We start from the raw sequence: 18,014 nt of genomic DNA, 5'->3' as shown, positions 1-18,014 counted from the left end.
TTTCATAAGACATACAAGAGTTGTGTGCCAAGCTGTGAGAGCCCAGTGTGGGATGGCCCTGCGTAATGCACACAGACAAATGGATAGCACATGCCTTTTGAGTTTTAGAGAGTTGGATTATGAAATGCTTGTTCCAGAAATGATGCTTTATTTCTCTTTCAATGAAACTACCAAATTAAATTGGTCTTCAGCAACCAATGCTGGTCATAAGGGGCACCAAACCAAACGGGATCAGGTGGTGAGGCTTGCAGACTTAGTTGATGCATGACATCGTATCTCAAATGTGTGATGAATGTTTGTGATCTCAATCACTGGATTGTCTGATTATTTATAGACCACCGTCATACAGCTGGAATATTGCTGAGTGTGGTGCAAAACAACACACACAGCATGCAAAGTAATATATTCCTGTTCCCAGTAGAACACCTGGATACATATTAAAAGTCAAGGGGTCATTAGTTGTTCTCATTCACCATCGAAATTGAAATATTTTCTTGATAAAAATTGAATACTACTTTATTATTTAAAATATATAACTTAATGTTTCTTAATATGCAACAATTAATTTAACATTGCAATACACACGTTTTTTGAGGACATCTGTTTTTTACTTAATCATCATATTTGTTTCTAATTGTTTCACAAACAATTACATTTGAATCTTGAGGCCTTCCACCAAACCTTTAACTTCACAATGATGGGCAAGCATCTACATATAGTATGAAAAGATTTCACAAATTAGAAAAGAGGTGGTTTGTATTAAATACTAAAATAGTGTGACAACACTGTAGCTAAAGTGAACATTTTGTCAACAGTTTAAAATGTTAGCAAGACAGTCACTTAACCTAACTTGCCATCAACATTGATATCCAAATATGTTCAGCATAAATAATGGGGACTAACTGATAAATGCAAAACTACAATTCCACAAAGTATTAACTGGGTTTTTTCCACAGCTTTCCAAGTCTTGTCATGAGAATAATATGCATGTTTGATCCTTTGTCAGTAGGTAGCTTTTTATATTCAAGAACAAAATAAACTAACAATAAAATCCTTATGATTTATAAATAAGATGATATCAATATTAGATGGAATATACATGCAAAATATCAGATTTTTGAAAGTGTAGGAGCAAAGGTTCAATCAAGGTCAAAATGTAAACATTTGTGAAGATGAGAACAGTCCATATAATATCTCCTACACAATACACATATACAAAGTTTCATTACATTTTGACCATAAATAGCTGTGTTTTTTCAACATGTCTGCCAAGAATGCAATTTGATGTATGAGGGGCATGGGCAAAATGCAAAGAACAAAGCAAGGTTAAAATATTAAATATTGTAAAAACTGAAACACTATTTATCATTGTTAAGAACTAAAAGAACACAACCTCTATTACATCTTAGCCATAAATCCTGCATGCACAAGGGTAGGAAACCTCACTTCTTTCAAACTTTAAACATCCCATCAAACTATTGTTTGATAATTCTTGTGGATACTTTACCTCTATTACATCTTAGCCAGAAGACACAGGGGCTCTCTGGCATCTTGTAATTCCTGGATAGTTTACGGTCTGCATTTAGGGAGATCAAACCCCAATAGCTTTACTCAATCAGCTGGGTGTCCTCTCCTTAATCCAGCTCCAGGGGGGTGCCATATTGCTCTAACACAAGTTTCTCTAGTTTCTTTCCTGTTTTTAACAATATTGGAGCACAGGAACTGAAATCACATCAAATTCAGAATCATGCCAAGGACATTAGTAAATACCTGACAAACCTCTTGTGTCCTTACAATCCCACTTTGTAATGTCATTCTTCCTTAAATAAGTCTGGCTCTCTATGACCCTTCTAGTATGTGCCCATCATGACGTCACCTCTGGCTTGATGACGTCACTTCTGTGCTGACATCATTCCCATGACATTTGATAGTGATTTCCTGCCTATAAACCTTGGTAGAGAATAGGTCCAAGTGTTATTTAACTTGCCAAACTGCTTGTTACAGGAACATACGAACACACACAGACACCCCTCCTGTCTTGCTCCCAATCAAGGTGGAGGAGGTTACTAACTGATGAAGGTTTGTGTGGCGACCACCGGGCCAAGGCTATAGATAACCTTCAGTGTGGCTGAATATCTTATAGACAGAAAGTAGTAAATGTGTTGTTGGATTTCCACTGACAACTGGCTGCGACCTCTTCCGTGGACACATTATTCCAGGATAAGGCTCCTGGTGGAAAAGGGTCTGATCTCATGACCCGTACACACAGGAGAAGTCACTTTCATGTGACTGCAACTGTTTGAGATGGTTGCCTTGAGCCAGCCTGCAACAGTGGCTTTAATTGCATTGTTATACAAGGACGATTTAATGATATAAAGAGGCATTTTCATTGCCTATGTAGAGGTTGAGTTGCCGATAGATAATACTAAAAAGATGTACAGGGCAAAAATGCTGATCTTGTGAATCAATTCCCTTGCCAACAGCAGGGATAATATAAAATCTGTGTACCAGTCTGCCCAGAGATGAGATCTGATATTTAGCCTTGAATTCTGGTTAGGCACTTGTAATAATATTGCTCCAATATGGGATGGAGGGACCATTCCATGGGCATGAGTTTGTTCTTCCGCAGGTATGTCTAACTTGCCCGGTATCTGGCATGCTTCCACCCTGCAACTCATCTAGTCTGCCAAGGCAAATAAACAGCTGTGATCTTGTGCCCCATTGATGCTGTATATACCCTATATAAACTTGCCATGCTTTGATAGCTTGGAATAAACATTTACAGACAGTTGATATGCATCTTCCTGTCTTGGGCTGATTGGGAAGTATAAGAAGAACACCTGGCATGTCATTGTGAGGCAGAAGCCACCAGTTTAGTTTTGACATTCCTGAGCTGGTAAAGGTTGAGTTCTAATTTTAGCTCTCTGGTTGTATTTATCCAGGCTTGTAAGGGACATCGAGAGATGTAAACAGGCCTAGACATATATATTGTATATATACATATATATATATTGTTTATTCACAAAAAGTGTTAGGCCGTAGGCCTATTACACAGAACTATTTACAGAGAGAGGGAGAAAAAAGAATTACCACTATTTTACATATATATATCCATATCCATACGCATTCATACACATTCACATGCATATATACAAATAAATATTTAGACTGTATGCAATGAACGAAGTCGAAAAGCTTTGTAAACGTAGACTGCTAGATTTCGTATGATTTTAAAGTTAGTGGATGACATAAGAGCATTAAATTTATTTTTAGAAGGGGTTGTAAAATATTTAGGAGGAATATATTCAGCTCTTAAATAACTATAAGCATGATAAGCATTGCATATAAACACAAAATGATATTCGTCCTCAATAAAATTCTGGTTACAAATCAAACACAGTCTCTGTTCTCTAATTTCCTTAATATATCGACCGGTCTCAATTCGCAGCCGATGGGAGGAGCATCTCAGCTGAGCAAGTGCAGCTCTGAATTTTGAAACATTTACTTCACTGATATAGCTTTCTAAGCCAAAAGAAATTTTGTAAAGAGAGTAACTTTGGGATTTAGTGCTAGATGAAACCGCTGCATGCCAATCTTGCTCAGATGAGGCTTTTAAACGGTTTACAAATTCCGAAATAAGACTTCTACTTTTATTACTAAATTGCATGTCCCACATGTAGCCAAAACCAAACGAACAGAGAATGTGTTTGATTTTAGAGACCCAGTTGATCTTACCATTATTAACATAAAGTACTAATAATCTATAACATTTCTTAACTTATCTATTTTCAGGCAAATGTAAAATTCTGTACCAATAAGTAACTACACGCTTATAAGCACATATGTACATAGGATACCTTCCGCATTCCCCCCTAACCACATGATTTTACACCCCAAATCTCGGCACCGTATAAATGAATTGGAAATATTTTAGAATCAAAATTTTTGAAAAACAAGTCATAAGGAAGAGGTTGAAGCATTTTTAGAGATTTAATTACACCAAATAGGACCTTTTTAGCTTGTAACGCAGCACTATTAACATGCAAAGACCAGGAGAGTTTTTGAAAGAATGGTACCGAGATATTTAAAAGAACTTACACACTGAAGTTTTTTACCCTCGTAATACCACTTTTCATATTTTGATAAAATACCCAAATTTTTAAATACCACTACCTTAGTTTTATCCAAGTTGACTGTTAGATGATAGTTACTACAAAAACTTTCCAGAGCTTTTATGCGTTTTTGAAGGCCATACACAGTATCAGCAATAAGTGCAACATCATCAGCAAACAACAATAGAAAAATCTGTACAGTGTCAGGGTGTAGCTGCAAACCTGGAGTGCATGTTGATTCTATATACAAAGCGAAGTCGTTTATAAAAATAGAAAATAAAAATGGACTCATTACGCAGCCTTGCCGAAGTCCTAGAGGGCAATCAAAACATTCTGTAAAACAATTTTCTGATCTTAACACAGCTTTTAACACAGGAATAGATGGATTCTAATGCATTTAACATTTTTGGGGACACACCTCTGGATTTAAGAACTAGCCAAAGTTTAGATCAATTTTCAAAATCGAAAGCCGTTTTAAAGTCAACAAAAAGAACATATAATTTACCACGCTTCTTAGACAGATAATGCTGGATTACAGACTGCAGAATAAATATAACCTTTCCTAAAACCAGCTTGAGAGTCACAAATTTTATCATACGCATCAGACCAGAACGTAAGTCTTGAATTAAGTACAGATACATAAAGTTTACAAAAAGTGCTGAGCAGGGAGGTACCACGGTAGTTATTGGGGTTTGAGTAATCGCCCTTCTTATGCAGAGGTATGATAACACCAGTACACCACGACTCGGGAAACGAACCATTTTCAAATAAAATGTTAAACCAATGGTGTGACCTGATGTGCTGGTTGTGTTCGCTTAAGATCATATCTCTTGCTCTTCAGTATCTGTCTGCTGGAGCTGCTAAGATTCCTTTGACAAGTTGAAAAATTGCCCCTATATAAATGATGTCTTGAGTAGGTGTCAACTCTGACTTGGAGTGAATCAGGAAGCCTAGATACAACAATAGTTCCATGAAGAAGACTGCGTTCAGCCTGATTTGTGACTTGTCCTGAACGACCAATAGGAAGCTGTTGATGTAGCTGTGCAGTCTTACTAGAATCAAAAGAGCAAACCCGATGACGGGGATAAAGATAGGCATCCTGTAAGTCTAGACTTATCATCCAATCACCTCATCTGAGGCTGTTCCTTAGCTTCCAGACGACACCATTTGGAACTTGGGAGGACGTACTAGATAGTCCTTGTTGAGTTCTTGTAAATCGATTGTCATGTGTATGTCCGATGTATTTTTCTTCAGAACCAGGAAGACTGGTGAGTGGAATCCTTTGGTGGTGTCTGACTCTTTTAATGCACTGATGGAACCCTTGTCTAAAACTTTTGTATGGCCAAGTTCATGGCAGCTAGCTTGGCCTTGCCAGATGGAATCAGTACCCTACGGGATGGACCACAAGGTTTGGGAGTTGAAGGAAATGGAACTTGTAGACTTCCTCATAGGAAGAGGTGATGCAACTAGCAGAGCCACACACCCGAAACCAGCTGTGCCGAGGTGAGCTATGGTAATGAGGTGGCATACTGTCTTGGTAATCTGACCTGTGGCTTGAGCTGCACGAGGCACGTGCAGAACAAAGGCGATAGGAAAATGGACGCCGTAAGCTTGGCAGTCCCGCATAATGGTAAGTGAAGGGATACAACATCTGCACAAGTTTTCTCTGCTCATCTGGATTCATGTTGTTGATAACTCAGAGGAGATATCTATAAGGTTTAGTAAAATTTAAATATTTTTTACATTTGTATATTTATCCTGCATTAAACCTTAATGCATTTACTGCTGTTTTTTGACAGGAAGACGAAGCAGTGAAAGGTCCAGATGCAGAAGAAGTTGTTCCAACCAGTGGTGTAGCAATACCCTCACACAGCTGCCATGTTATCTGGAAGAGTCACATAGGAGCACATTACTGCTTAGAACGCAACATCTGAGCACTTGGTGGGGAGGTAATGCATCACTTAGACAAAGTAATGCAGGAGAAGTATACAAATGTAAAAAATATTTAGAATTTACTAAAATTTTAACTTATCCTGCATTATTCCTTAGTGCATCTCTATCAGACAGTATGGCAAGGACAGTGTCCGAGCACCAGAAGCAGCCTTCCATAATGACGTGGATGCAGCTATTGCTGTGGGGCGCCAGGGTAGAGGCGACCGCCTGGATTTCAAGTGGGTTGCTGGCTCTAGGAAGGTCCTGTCCAGTGGCCTTATAAGCCTGAAGAATGATGGCACGAAGCCATAGGGCAACTTCTCTAGGGCTGATTTCCACCTCCATGCGCTTTGCACTCAATTTTAACATGGGAGATGTCCAGAGTATGCAGCTCGCTCACCCGTGCCGCTGTAGCCAGAGCCAAGAGGAAGACCATCTTCTTTGTGAGGTTGTAGTAATACGCAGAGTGGGATGGTGTAAAGGGTTTGCCTCTTGGCAGGGTAAGCACCAAATTCAGGCTCCACGCTGTGGGTCTGAACTTGGCCTTCTGATCTTCCAGACAAAAACGACTAACAACAACTGGAGATCTGTAATATTTAAAAATGACCAAGAGATAAGGCCACAAGGTAGGTCAGATGACTCTTTTGGTGACGATGAAAGGTGGTGCCTCGCTACTGCGCGTGTTGGCATCTGAGGTCAATATTGATGTACAGCCACATACATATGATCAAGTGGTTGCAGCAATATGTACAAGTCAGGTGGGGTCTTGACACTGGACATGTCAATCACCCTGCGCAGTAGCCGAGTAAGCTGCATGTCAGCCGGAAATGAGGTGACACATACAGACAATCCCCAGTGAACTGTGTGGTAGACAGACAAGTGGTGTTCCCGAGTTTTGTGAAGAATGTGTGACTTGACTGGTGTAGGAGCAAAATGATCACTATAATATTGAGACCCCTCATCTTGATCTGCCAATAATGATCCTGAGGTGGGTACCTGGCAGCCTATGACGAATCTGTCAAATGGCTAATAAAGTGTGAATAGTGATGATCTACAAGTTCTGGTAGAGATAATGTCTACCAGGAACGTTGCGATTTATGCTGTTTTCTTAGAACGGATTTGTGTTATAAAGTGAGTGAGTGAGTTTGATTTTACGCCGCTTTTAGCAATATTCCAGCAAAATCAGGGCAGGGTACACTAGAAATGGACTTCACACATTGTACCCATGTTGGGAATCGAACGAGCGAACGCTTTAACCACCAGGCTACTCGACCGCCCCTTTGTGTTATAAACATGACGTCAGATTATTATCAGGTTGTAAGGAAATGGTTATTCATCAGAAGCCTGTGATTGCATGATTTGTTTTGGGTAAACAGTACCTGACTGCCATGTGTGTTTAACGCATGCGCAAACATACTGTATTAAAACAGGAATGTGAAAACATTTGTTCATCTTATCTATTGGATTCGTTTGCTTCAGGTGAGGAATCAATGCATAGATACACATTCCCCTTGTCCCACAAATCATATAGATCATGCTGTATGTTTTTATGTATGTATCAACACACAGGAAGTCTGGATTTTAAGTTTTAGAAGCCAGCAAGCCTGTCATCGTGTTGTCTCTCAACAATCCGCTGTCAGTTGAAGATGTTCTTTCAGTCTGTGTTCAAACAAGCACAGGGTTCTGTATCTTGAGTATGATAGTGTTATTTGTATTTCTCTGAGATCAAGATAAAGTAAGTGAGAGAGTTCAAATTTAAAGTCATATCGACAGTATTTCAGCCATATCATTATTACAAAAAGTTATACATAAAGAATCAACAAAGGATATTAAATAACCAGACTATCACAGATTAATATTAAAAGTTGTATGTAACCAAAAAGAGATATCACTATACATCCCAATATATGATAAAGCTTTAGATCACCAGTAGAACAGCATACTAGGGACGATGGCTACTTTTGCTACCTGCATGGACTCCAGGAGGATTTACATCATGCCTTCAGGTGTTGAGCGACAATTCGCTACACTAAAAGAACACACATTCTACGATCAAAACTGTGGCAGTAATAAATATACTTTGTATGACATGGTCTTACGTACCCTATCTAATGGACAATTATTTTACACTACTTCAATTACAATTTCAGGTATCAAATTAAATCTACCAATTTTAAAAAGTAACTTATTTCGTAGAGGCCTGATTTTAATCAAAATTTATGAAACAATTCTAATTCTTTTAAAAAACAACATAATTAAATGAATGCTTAAGTGTCCCTCAGTGGAGAAAAGCAATCCCAGAAGAGACACTAGTTGGTCCGGTCGACTTTTTGGCCGATGTTGTGGTCTTCCAAGATATTTTCAATTTAGTTCCCTTCCCCACACCTCAGAAAGTTGATCAAATGTCTCCTTACACAGATGTTTGCAAAAGTTGCATCTCAAACTTGGAGAACACATACTCTTGTTGCTTAACCCGCATCTTGGGGAGGGGGGCATCTCCAAACACTTGATCAATGTCGCACCCTGAGCACACGCCAGATGGCAGTGGAGGGGGACAGTTTCTAATCTGCTTACGGAGCTGTTAGATTTTGTTCTAAGCTTGTCCATAAGATGATCTCAAGAAAATACAGTGTGAAATACCAAACCAAACGTTTTAGATACGATCAAAATGTTTTGATTGCCTACATTAGGACACAAAGGAAAGAAGTGACGTTTTCCTGCCTCGTGCATGCACAGTTGCATTTGTGAGGAGGATAGGCTTTACCTCACAATTATTTGGTATTGTTGGCAGTGAAGAGGACATCTGTTGAAAAATCTAAAGATTTTATGGTGTGATTCGAGCCCAAACAGGAATTTTTGGCTATGTAATACAGGTAAGGTATTCAAAAGAATGATGATGATTAATAGCACAATAAATTAAGAGGTATTATTTTTTGGGATGACTTGACTTGAAGTTGAGCCAAGGTCATTAAACTGTACATGCACAGAAATTGAGTTTTTAAATCATAAAAGAAACGACTTACCAAGAAGCTACCTAGTGCAGAATTAAATATTGCAGCCGCCTGGAAAAGAATTAATTTGCATAATTAGATGTTGCAAACTGCTCAAGGGCAAGGACAGAAGTAATCTTGTATATTAGGACCTAACCTCCTCAAAACTTTCTTCAATAGTTGACTTAAGTATTGCAGGATGTGGAGTCATACATATGATATCCATACCTTGCCACCTTGACAGGGCTGACTTCTTTGGTCATGTGTACCCCACCTCAGGTCAGAATGTCCATGTTTGGAATCCAAACACAGGACTTGGGCGTTTCAGGGTGCTACATTGGTGTCTAATGTGGGCTGAGAATGTTCTTAACATATAGGAGCATCATAGTCTCAGTATCCTACTCTGCAGAGTGGCGTCAGGAGGTCCATGGTTGGAATCCCATGACAGGTAACCGTACCTGTCTTACACACCTTAGGACTAGTCAATGTATCATACACATTCCGGTCTTGCACACCTTAGGACTTGTCAATGTATCATACACATTCCAGTCTTGCACACCTTAGGACTTGTCAATGTATCATACACATTCCAGTCTTACACACCTTAGGGCTTGTCAATGTATCATACACATTCCGGTCTTACACACCTTAGGACTTGTCAATGTATCATACACATTCCAGTCTTGCACACCTTAGGACTTGTCAATGTATCATACACATTCCAGTCTTGCACACCTTAGGACTTGTCAATGTATCATACACATTCCAGTCTTACACACCTTAGGGCTTGTCAATGTATCATACACATTCCGGTCTTACACACCTTAGGACTTGTCAATGTATCATACACAGTCCAGTCTTGCACACCTTAGGACTTGTCACCTGACCTTCAACCACTGATTTCACTGGAAAAATCCAACTTTGTAACGAGTGCCACAGTATTGAAGCTCCACTTTATTCAGTGATATAACAGGAATCTGAATATGCAGTATATTATATAGCCTACGATGACAGTGTGCAACTTGCTTCACATCTTTGATATGCATACCACAGAGTGAAAATAGATCAACCCTAAATGGCGGTCACCCATATGATATTATCGGCCCTTGATTCTACTTGCTTCAATACAGATGGGAGGATGTTCGACATAATGAAGGGAGGTGAGCCTTACCTCTGTAATGTCAGGCAAATATATAATATTCCAAATATTTAGATCCCTGTAAATGATAACTATCCTGCTATGACAATGTGCATATCCCGGGGCCTGGATACACACTGCCCTGGGTAACTGGATCGCATGAGTACTTACTGTTCCAGTTCTGTAGTCATTTCAACAACACCCCAGCTGTATGGAGATACAATGTGACCACAGGAGGACCTAACAATAGTCTGCAAGCTTTGCTAAAGCACCTGAGTCATCTGCTGCATTGCCAGACTGGGAGGGCCATATTGATCAAGTCTAGACAAGGATTCCATGACATATACCTCAGATAGTACTTTGCTTTGGCATCCGATTTCCCAAATCTGACATGTTCATGTGAAGAGCAAGGGTGGACGCCAACCCTCGTATTTCCTAGGTCACTGTCTGCCTCAGGGGGTGGCTGTCCAGCATGATGACAGCCTCCAAGATTGTCGACTGTAACAATCATAACGAGATAGAGACTTCTTCTGGATGGAATCAGTTGGGTATCATCTAAGTAACGGTACACTTGCTAAGTCTGTACTGGACACAAAGTGAGATCCTCCTTATCTTGTTGGAACAAGATCGTAGATAAGATGAGATCGAGAATCTGCCATCACCCTGCCCAGGTTTTATTACCTTTATATCGGGCGGGCATCAGACTATCCAGAAAGACCAGGTTAAATAAAAACCTGCAGTGGTTGTAGTTGCAATCAAGCCCCAATGGTTGAATCACTAATTACATGTCCCATGGGATTGACAGACTATTCACAGCCATATCTAACTGACCTGAGATGAACTGTAGGGACTGTGATGGGTTCAGTTCCAATTTCACGGTGTTAACAATCAATGTTTTGCAGACGTCAAGAAAACTTGACATGATAACATAGAATCTCTGACCTGCATTGTGACAGAATTCATTCTTTCCTCATGTTTGTCAATTTTTCAAAGCTTACAGACCCCAGCTTATTTTACTAGCTTGTCCGAACAAAATAATTTGTTCAACTGACTCATGTTTTGTGGATATACCTTTATGACATGTGATGTCCACAGATTTCACTATTATGCAATTCCTTCTAAGTGAGAAAATCAGAACTGATCACCAACCCTTGTGAGGTCACTCTGGAGGGTGGGAGGTAAGAGGTAGAGTCACCCACAGCGGTAGACGATATCCCCAGCAGAGTGTATTGATTACAACCCTTGTGAGGTCGCTCTGGAGGGTGGTAGCTAAGAGGTATAGCCACCGACAACCGTAGACCATATCCCCAACAGAGGGTATTGATCACCAACCCTTGTGAGGTAGTTCTGGAGGGTGGAAGGTAAGAGGTAGAGTCACCCACAGCGGTAGACGATATCCCCAGTAGGGGGTACTGATCACCAACCCTTGTGAGGTAGTTCTGGAAGGTGGAAGCTAAGAGGTAGAGTCACCTGCAGATGTAGACGATATCCCCAGTAGGGGGTACTGATCACCAACCCTTGTGAGGTAGTTCTGGAGGGTGGGAGGTAAGAGGTAGAGTCACCCACAGCGGTAGACGATATCCCCAGTAGGGGGTACTGATCACCAACCCTTGTAAGGTAGTTCTGGAGGGTGGAAGGTAAGAGGTAGAGTCACCCACAGCGGTAGACGATATCCCTAGTAGGGGGTACTGATCACCAACCCTTGTGAGGTCACTCTGGAGGGTGGGAGGTAAGAGGTAGAGTCACCCACAGAGGTAGACGATATTCCCAGCAGAGGGCACTGATCACCAACCCTTGTAAGGTCGCTCTGGAGGGTGGGAGGTAAGAGGTAGAGTCACCCACAGCGGTAGACGATATCCCCAGTAGGGGGTACTGATCACCAACCCTTGTAAGGTAGTTCTGGAGGGTGGGAGGTAGGAGGTAGTGTCACACACAGAGGTAGACGATATCCCCAGTAGGGGGTACTGATCACCAACCCTTGTGAGGTAGTTCTGGAGGGTGGAAGGTAAGAGGTAGAGTCACCCACAGCGGTAGACGATATCCCCAGTAGGGGGTACTGATCACCAACCCTTGTGAGGTAGTTCTGGAGGGTGGGAGGTAAGAGGTAGAGTCACCTGCAGAGGTAGACGATATCCCCAGTAGGGGGTACTGATCACCAACCCTTGTAAGGTAGTTCTGGAGGGTGGGAGGTAGGAGGTAGTGTCACCCACAGAGGTAGACGATATCCCCAGTAGGGGGTACTGATCACCAACCCTTGTAAGGTCACTCTGGAGGGTGAGAGGTAAGAGGTGGTGTCACACACAGCAGTAGACGATATCCCAAACAGAGGGCACTGATCACCAACCCTTGTAAGGTCGCTCTGGAGAGTGTTAGGTAAGAGGTAGAGTCACACACAGCGGTAGATGATATCCCCAGCAGAGGGTATACTATTGATCACCAACACTTGTGAGGTCGCTCTGGAGGCTGGGGGGTAAGACGTAGAGTCACACACACTTCTGGGGATGGGAGTTGATAGTTGATACTTGAAAACGTTCTGTCGTATCATGTCTGACCTCTTCTATGAGGTGACCCAATTTCCCGTTGAATGTCTTGGGAGCAGATATTGGTTGTTACATTATCAACCTCTTGGTTTGGCTGGTTACAGCTCTTGAACAAATATGTGCTAGCAGTTGTTGACGCTGAACCAATAGTAACTGTGAAGACATCCAGGCTTGGGTGGAGAGTAAGTCTTACTGCATTCTGACTATGGTGTCTGGCAGGCTTTAGATGAGTCTGACTTGATCTGTCCTAATAGTCATAGGAGTCTCTCCTTGTATGCCTTCATATGATGTCTGTAGCGGCGGAATGATGTATCTGATTCCGGCAACAAACCAGTTGATATAAGCGCCAATGTCCATTGAATATGAGGATGCCATGGGTCCTTAACCCATGAAGCAGGTAACGTGACGTTAGTAGGTTTGCGTACTAGCTTCGTAAAGTCTTCATCCAAACTTTGATGCTCCGGAAGTTGAGAGTCATGAGTTCTATACAACTTCTGCTTCAAAGTAGGTAAGGGCTGTCGGGCATCATGTCTGAGTTTAAGTAGATTATCCAATGCCTGGTCTTCCACCTTGCCTGCATAGCTTGGCCATGGCAATGTCTGGTGGATGTGTTGAGATGATGTAGGAGCATGACATCTGACATATTCCGGCATCTTAGGTGGCAATTTTTCTGTCAGGGGAGGTTGGAGTACAGGCATAAGATGATATAACTCCTCAATGAGTTCCACAAAGGTATATCCCTCCGTATAATCCAACTGGGGTGAAGTGTCAGACTGGTTCATTTCCCCATATAATTCTGATTTTGCCTCCGAATGACCGTATGTAGCTCCCTGGGGTGGTGGATGATCGTAATAGTCCATACACTCCACATGGTCCCCGTGCAGTTCATCATCTGCTGGTGTCCAGGATTCTGGTATGATTAAGGTCTGTGCGGCTTGTGATGGCTGCCCTTGTGTAACGGAGACCATACGGTAACTGGACGGTTGGTTTTAGGTCCCGTGTGGTCGGTGCAGATGGCTTGGGTACCGTTTGTTGATGGCAACCATATGGTAAGCCGGATGGTTGGACGGCCGGCTGGGTTACTGTGGAGTCTGCAGTGACCGTACGGTGGCTGGATGGTCAGCTGGACAGTCGGCTGGACGGTCAGCTTGGTTACCATTGAGTCTGTGCGGTGACCATATAGTGTCTGGGGAGTATGGTCTTGCGATACCCTGACATGGACCCAAGCGGAGATCTGGATGACTGTGTATCACGGTAGGGTAATGCCTGAGAGCTTCTACCCGGCTGGTTGGACGGCTGCTTGGCTGACATGATGGTCTCGGCTTGGGTAGGTCGTACAGCCGTGGCTGTGGCATAGACAGATGGCTGTCCCCTATGCAGCCTCTTTGCTGGAGGACTCTTCCTAGCCAATACTGTCTGCCTCTTCATATTCTCCATCTCTTGGTCTAAAGCAGAGAACTGTGTCTCAAACATCACCTTAATCATCTCCTGCTGTTACATCAATAATTGTTGTATCAGGCTCATGGAGAGCGCAGGAGATGATGCTTCTGCTGGAGTAGGTGTAGGAGGCACTGGGGGTCAGAGGTCTTATCATTGTCGACTGTCGTAACTTCAACTTTCTTTTTGGCCGCTTCACGCCTCTTACTCTTAGCCTTTGTTACAGCCTCAGCTAACTTTAAGAGAGAGTGAGTGAGTTAAAATTTAATGTCACATCGGCATTATTTCAGCCATATAGCGATGCTAACTTTACGAAGGCTTTCTTTGATGTTTTGCTGCATCTCGCATCTTGCCTCCTCTGTATATATGATATCTCTGCACTTCCAGCAGGTACGATGAGGATCTCCCGTGATCATGAAACGACCACACTTCATGCAACCAGGAGTAGAGGGCGACTCCATTACGACCTCACAACACACCTCACACCAGCTTCTACTCACGTGCATACGATCATCACTCCAATTAGCAAGTATTAATATTGACTTACTGTCTGTTTTATAGAAAACTATAAGAATAATCTCAGACTAATTTGACTACTACCAAGTGCTAGATCATTCCAACTATAACAATAGGTATGGACACTAGCACACAGAAAAGAAGTGAGATTGCAACAAATTATGCACGTCATTGCTTGGGGTGCTATTGTGCTATATGGGGAACAACTAATTGTGTGATTGACAGTGAAGAGGACGTCTGTTGAAATTCTGAAAATTATGGTCAGTGCGACTGAAGTAAAAATGCAGGATTTATGGCAGATATAATAGAAGTAGAGCATTCACAAGAATTCTAAGCATTAATGTCTCTCAATCTCATTAAAATCAGATCACGCTGCCGCTAAACAAAGATCTGAGGACATCAGATCAGATTACGGATCATGTCAGAACGAACTTTCACGAACTTTGCCCAACCACTGAAAAGACTAACAAGAGGGCGACATCAACCAATTAGAAAGCAGCTTTCTCGGGCTTTACGACACTCGTTTCAACCTGGCAACTGCCATTTCAGACTACGCTTGAAAAATATGTTTACACAGTTCTTGATTAAAATTTTGAAAACTGAACAAACGAACATTCCAGAATGTCTAATATATGGTTGAGATTGTATGGCAGTGCTTCCCACGTACTATTCAACGCCTCCTTCGTTCAAATGTATATCCCAATAAAGCGAGAAACAGACGATAATTTTGATGGAATCAGGCATACCGGCCGTAACTGTCATTCGGAATACACCGTGTTAACGTTTTCGTTGTTGCATGATTAGAAAACACATTCCGACTGTCACTTTCATGATCTGGTAAGCGACGCTTTGATTGGTCGGATGAAAGGTCGTTCTGACGTGACCCGTAAAGGGATGTCCTCAGATCTTTGTTTAGCAGTAGCGAAAACTAAGAGATCTGATTTTAATGAGATTGTAATGCCTCTTCCACTTTATTGGCCCTGTTGTCAATGATACACAGATAACCTCTACAAAGCCATCACATATATCAAGATGAATTGGGAATTATTTTTGTTATTGACTTTGCTCAACTGACTCAATTTTTTGTGGCTATACCTCAATAGATCATGTAATGTCCACAACAGAGATTTACTATTATGCAACTGCTTCTATATGAGGCTTAGACCATTCAAAAATGTCATTTTTTACATAATTGGACAATTGTCACTGGCATGTTGGAATATGAAAAATATCAAGAAGTTAGAGAGTTGTGGCCCAAGATTATTGCACTTATATCGTGACTTGTGAAGTTGAAGCAACTGGTTGTGGTCACCATGGTTGGTTGGTTGGTTGGTTGGTTTGTTGTTTAACGCCGCACTCAGCAATATTCCAGCTATATGACGGCGGTCTGTAAATAATCGAGTCTGGACCAGACAATCCAGTAATTGATATCATGAGCATCTATCCACGCAATTGGGATCGATGACCGTGCATCAACCAAGTCAGTGAGCCTGACCACCCGATCCCATTAGTCGCCTTTTACGACAAGTATAGTTGCCTTTTACGGCAAGCATGCCTATTCTACCCCGGATCTCCACGGGTCGGTCACCATGGTTACTCTTCAAGAAGGAAAACCAAGCTTTCGTATTTTTGTAAATTACAGAAGTCAACTTCATTGAATCTTCATGTTATCCAATGCACGCAATGAAGAGCACACCAAAAAATCTACGGAAGTCAAATAATCCATGGTACCCTTTTATTTTTGTTATTTTACTTTAATAAATCTGTTTGATATTAAAAGTAATATTGTATTTTGTGTCATTTTAAGATGTTTTATAATCATTACATTGTTGAGAGTTTGAAAAATTGTTTTGGGCATGTTAATACAAATTCATTAGATATCAAAACAAGAATCTTCAGAAGGTGACAAATCCCCTGTAGAAAGCGCTGAAGTCACACATTCTGTAACTGGCTGCTAAAACAAACTTATTTGTGGGATTGGCCTAAATCAACCACACGGCAGGGACAACTGTTTTCATTGGCTGTGTAAATACAGACATAAAGCCCATAACTGTCGTTCGGAATACCCTGTGTGTTTTTTTTTTAGGTTACACGATAAAAAATCATATTCCAACTGTCACTTTCATGATCTGCTAAGCGATGATCTGATTGGTCAGATGAAAGGTCGTTCTGACATGACCGGTAAGGGGATGTCCTCAGATCTTTGTTTAGAGTTAGCGAAAACTAAGATCTGATTTTAATGAGATTGTTTTCTTATGAACATCCATCCAAATTTGAAAAAACAATATGTCCATTGGTTTCTGAGGAGATACTGGTCATATTGAATATAAGATTCCAAACCCCCAATTGTGATGTCATCACTGGTGGAAACAAACAGGCAATTTTAGCTTCATTGGTCTTGTGATTTCTGAGGAGATTAGTGAGTAGGGTTTTACGCCATTTTTAGCAAATACCCCAGCAACATCAAATTAGAAAACATAGCAATTATTACGTTTCACTGAACATTTTTAAGTTGAAGAGACATCCATGATCTCCTGCCCTTGCTATGTTAGAAACAAGCACTACATCAAAAATTCACCTCTGTCAGATGGGTACTACTTCAACCAGAATTCATCTTCAGAACCAGTATAGCTAGCTACGAAGATAATACATCACTCAGGAAAAAAAAACTCTTCCATGTCGATTCAAATTGTGGCCTTTTTATGGAAATGTATTCCTGGTTAGGTGATAATATCCTTTCACTAGTTGTAGCCAGGAACATGTTAAATGAGTATCTTATTGATATATCCAGCTGATTACAAGGAAGGGAGTTTTTAGTTCAATGCTCTTGGACAGACAGAATGTGCATAAACACATCAGACTAACCTCATTGCCACCAGCTGCCTTTGTGAGTAGAACTGCTGAGGAGACAGGAGGCGGCATACAGCTCAGGAGTCTCAATCTACAAAATACAAAATGGTCATCAGAATATGTTCCCAGCATATTGAGAGCAGTGTATATTATGCTGTCCACTAGACTGAGTACTTACATAATACAGCTGATAGGGTCTACCTCGACCGATTCCATCGCAATGTACCCAGGAACAAACATTTACATTCCAAGGAGTAATGGCCTCCATATTACCGAGCTTTATTACAATTCTATAGGAAATGAAAATGGCCCAGAACAGGGACTGGAAAACAGCCTCAGTTGGGTGCTTTCAGAATCTGCAACACACATGGTTACAGTCCTGATCAACTTGAAGATGAAAGAAATCCAGTGCGTAAGAAATAACACTGCTACATTAGTGTCAATATTAGCATTCACAGGAGAAGAAATTTCAAAGTGAGTGGGTAAGCATTATTGTAAG

General features: G+C 41.2%; 1 protein-coding gene across 4 annotated transcripts in view; it reads right to left on the bottom strand.

Annotated features, from left to right (window-relative positions):
* The window catches only part of LOC139449915 (sodium/bile acid cotransporter 7-B-like), a 97,364-nt gene that overhangs the window by 48,055 nt on the left and 31,295 nt on the right, over window positions 1–18,014 (bottom strand). For 3 of the 4 annotated variants that reach the window (XM_071231519.1, XM_071231521.1, XM_071231522.1), the window contains exons 4-5: window positions 17,531–17,606; window positions 9,068–9,106 (exon numbers count right to left, since the gene is read on the bottom strand). In XM_071231519.1, the coding sequence (XP_071087620.1) occupies window positions 9,068–9,106; window positions 17,531–17,606 (115 nt within the window). The remainder of the gene's footprint in view (window positions 1–9,067; window positions 9,107–17,530; window positions 17,607–18,014) is intronic. The other variant, XM_071231520.1, reaches the window with a different exon arrangement.

This window comes from Haliotis cracherodii, unplaced genomic scaffold, assembly GCF_022045235.1.
Source record: "Haliotis cracherodii isolate W230 unplaced genomic scaffold, xgHalCrac1.p SCAF_8, whole genome shotgun sequence".
Taxonomy (NCBI): Eukaryota; Metazoa; Mollusca; class Gastropoda; order Lepetellida; family Haliotidae; genus Haliotis; species Haliotis cracherodii.
The sequence above is the reverse complement of the archived record's forward strand: the minus strand, read 5'-3'. Positions and strand labels throughout refer to the sequence as shown.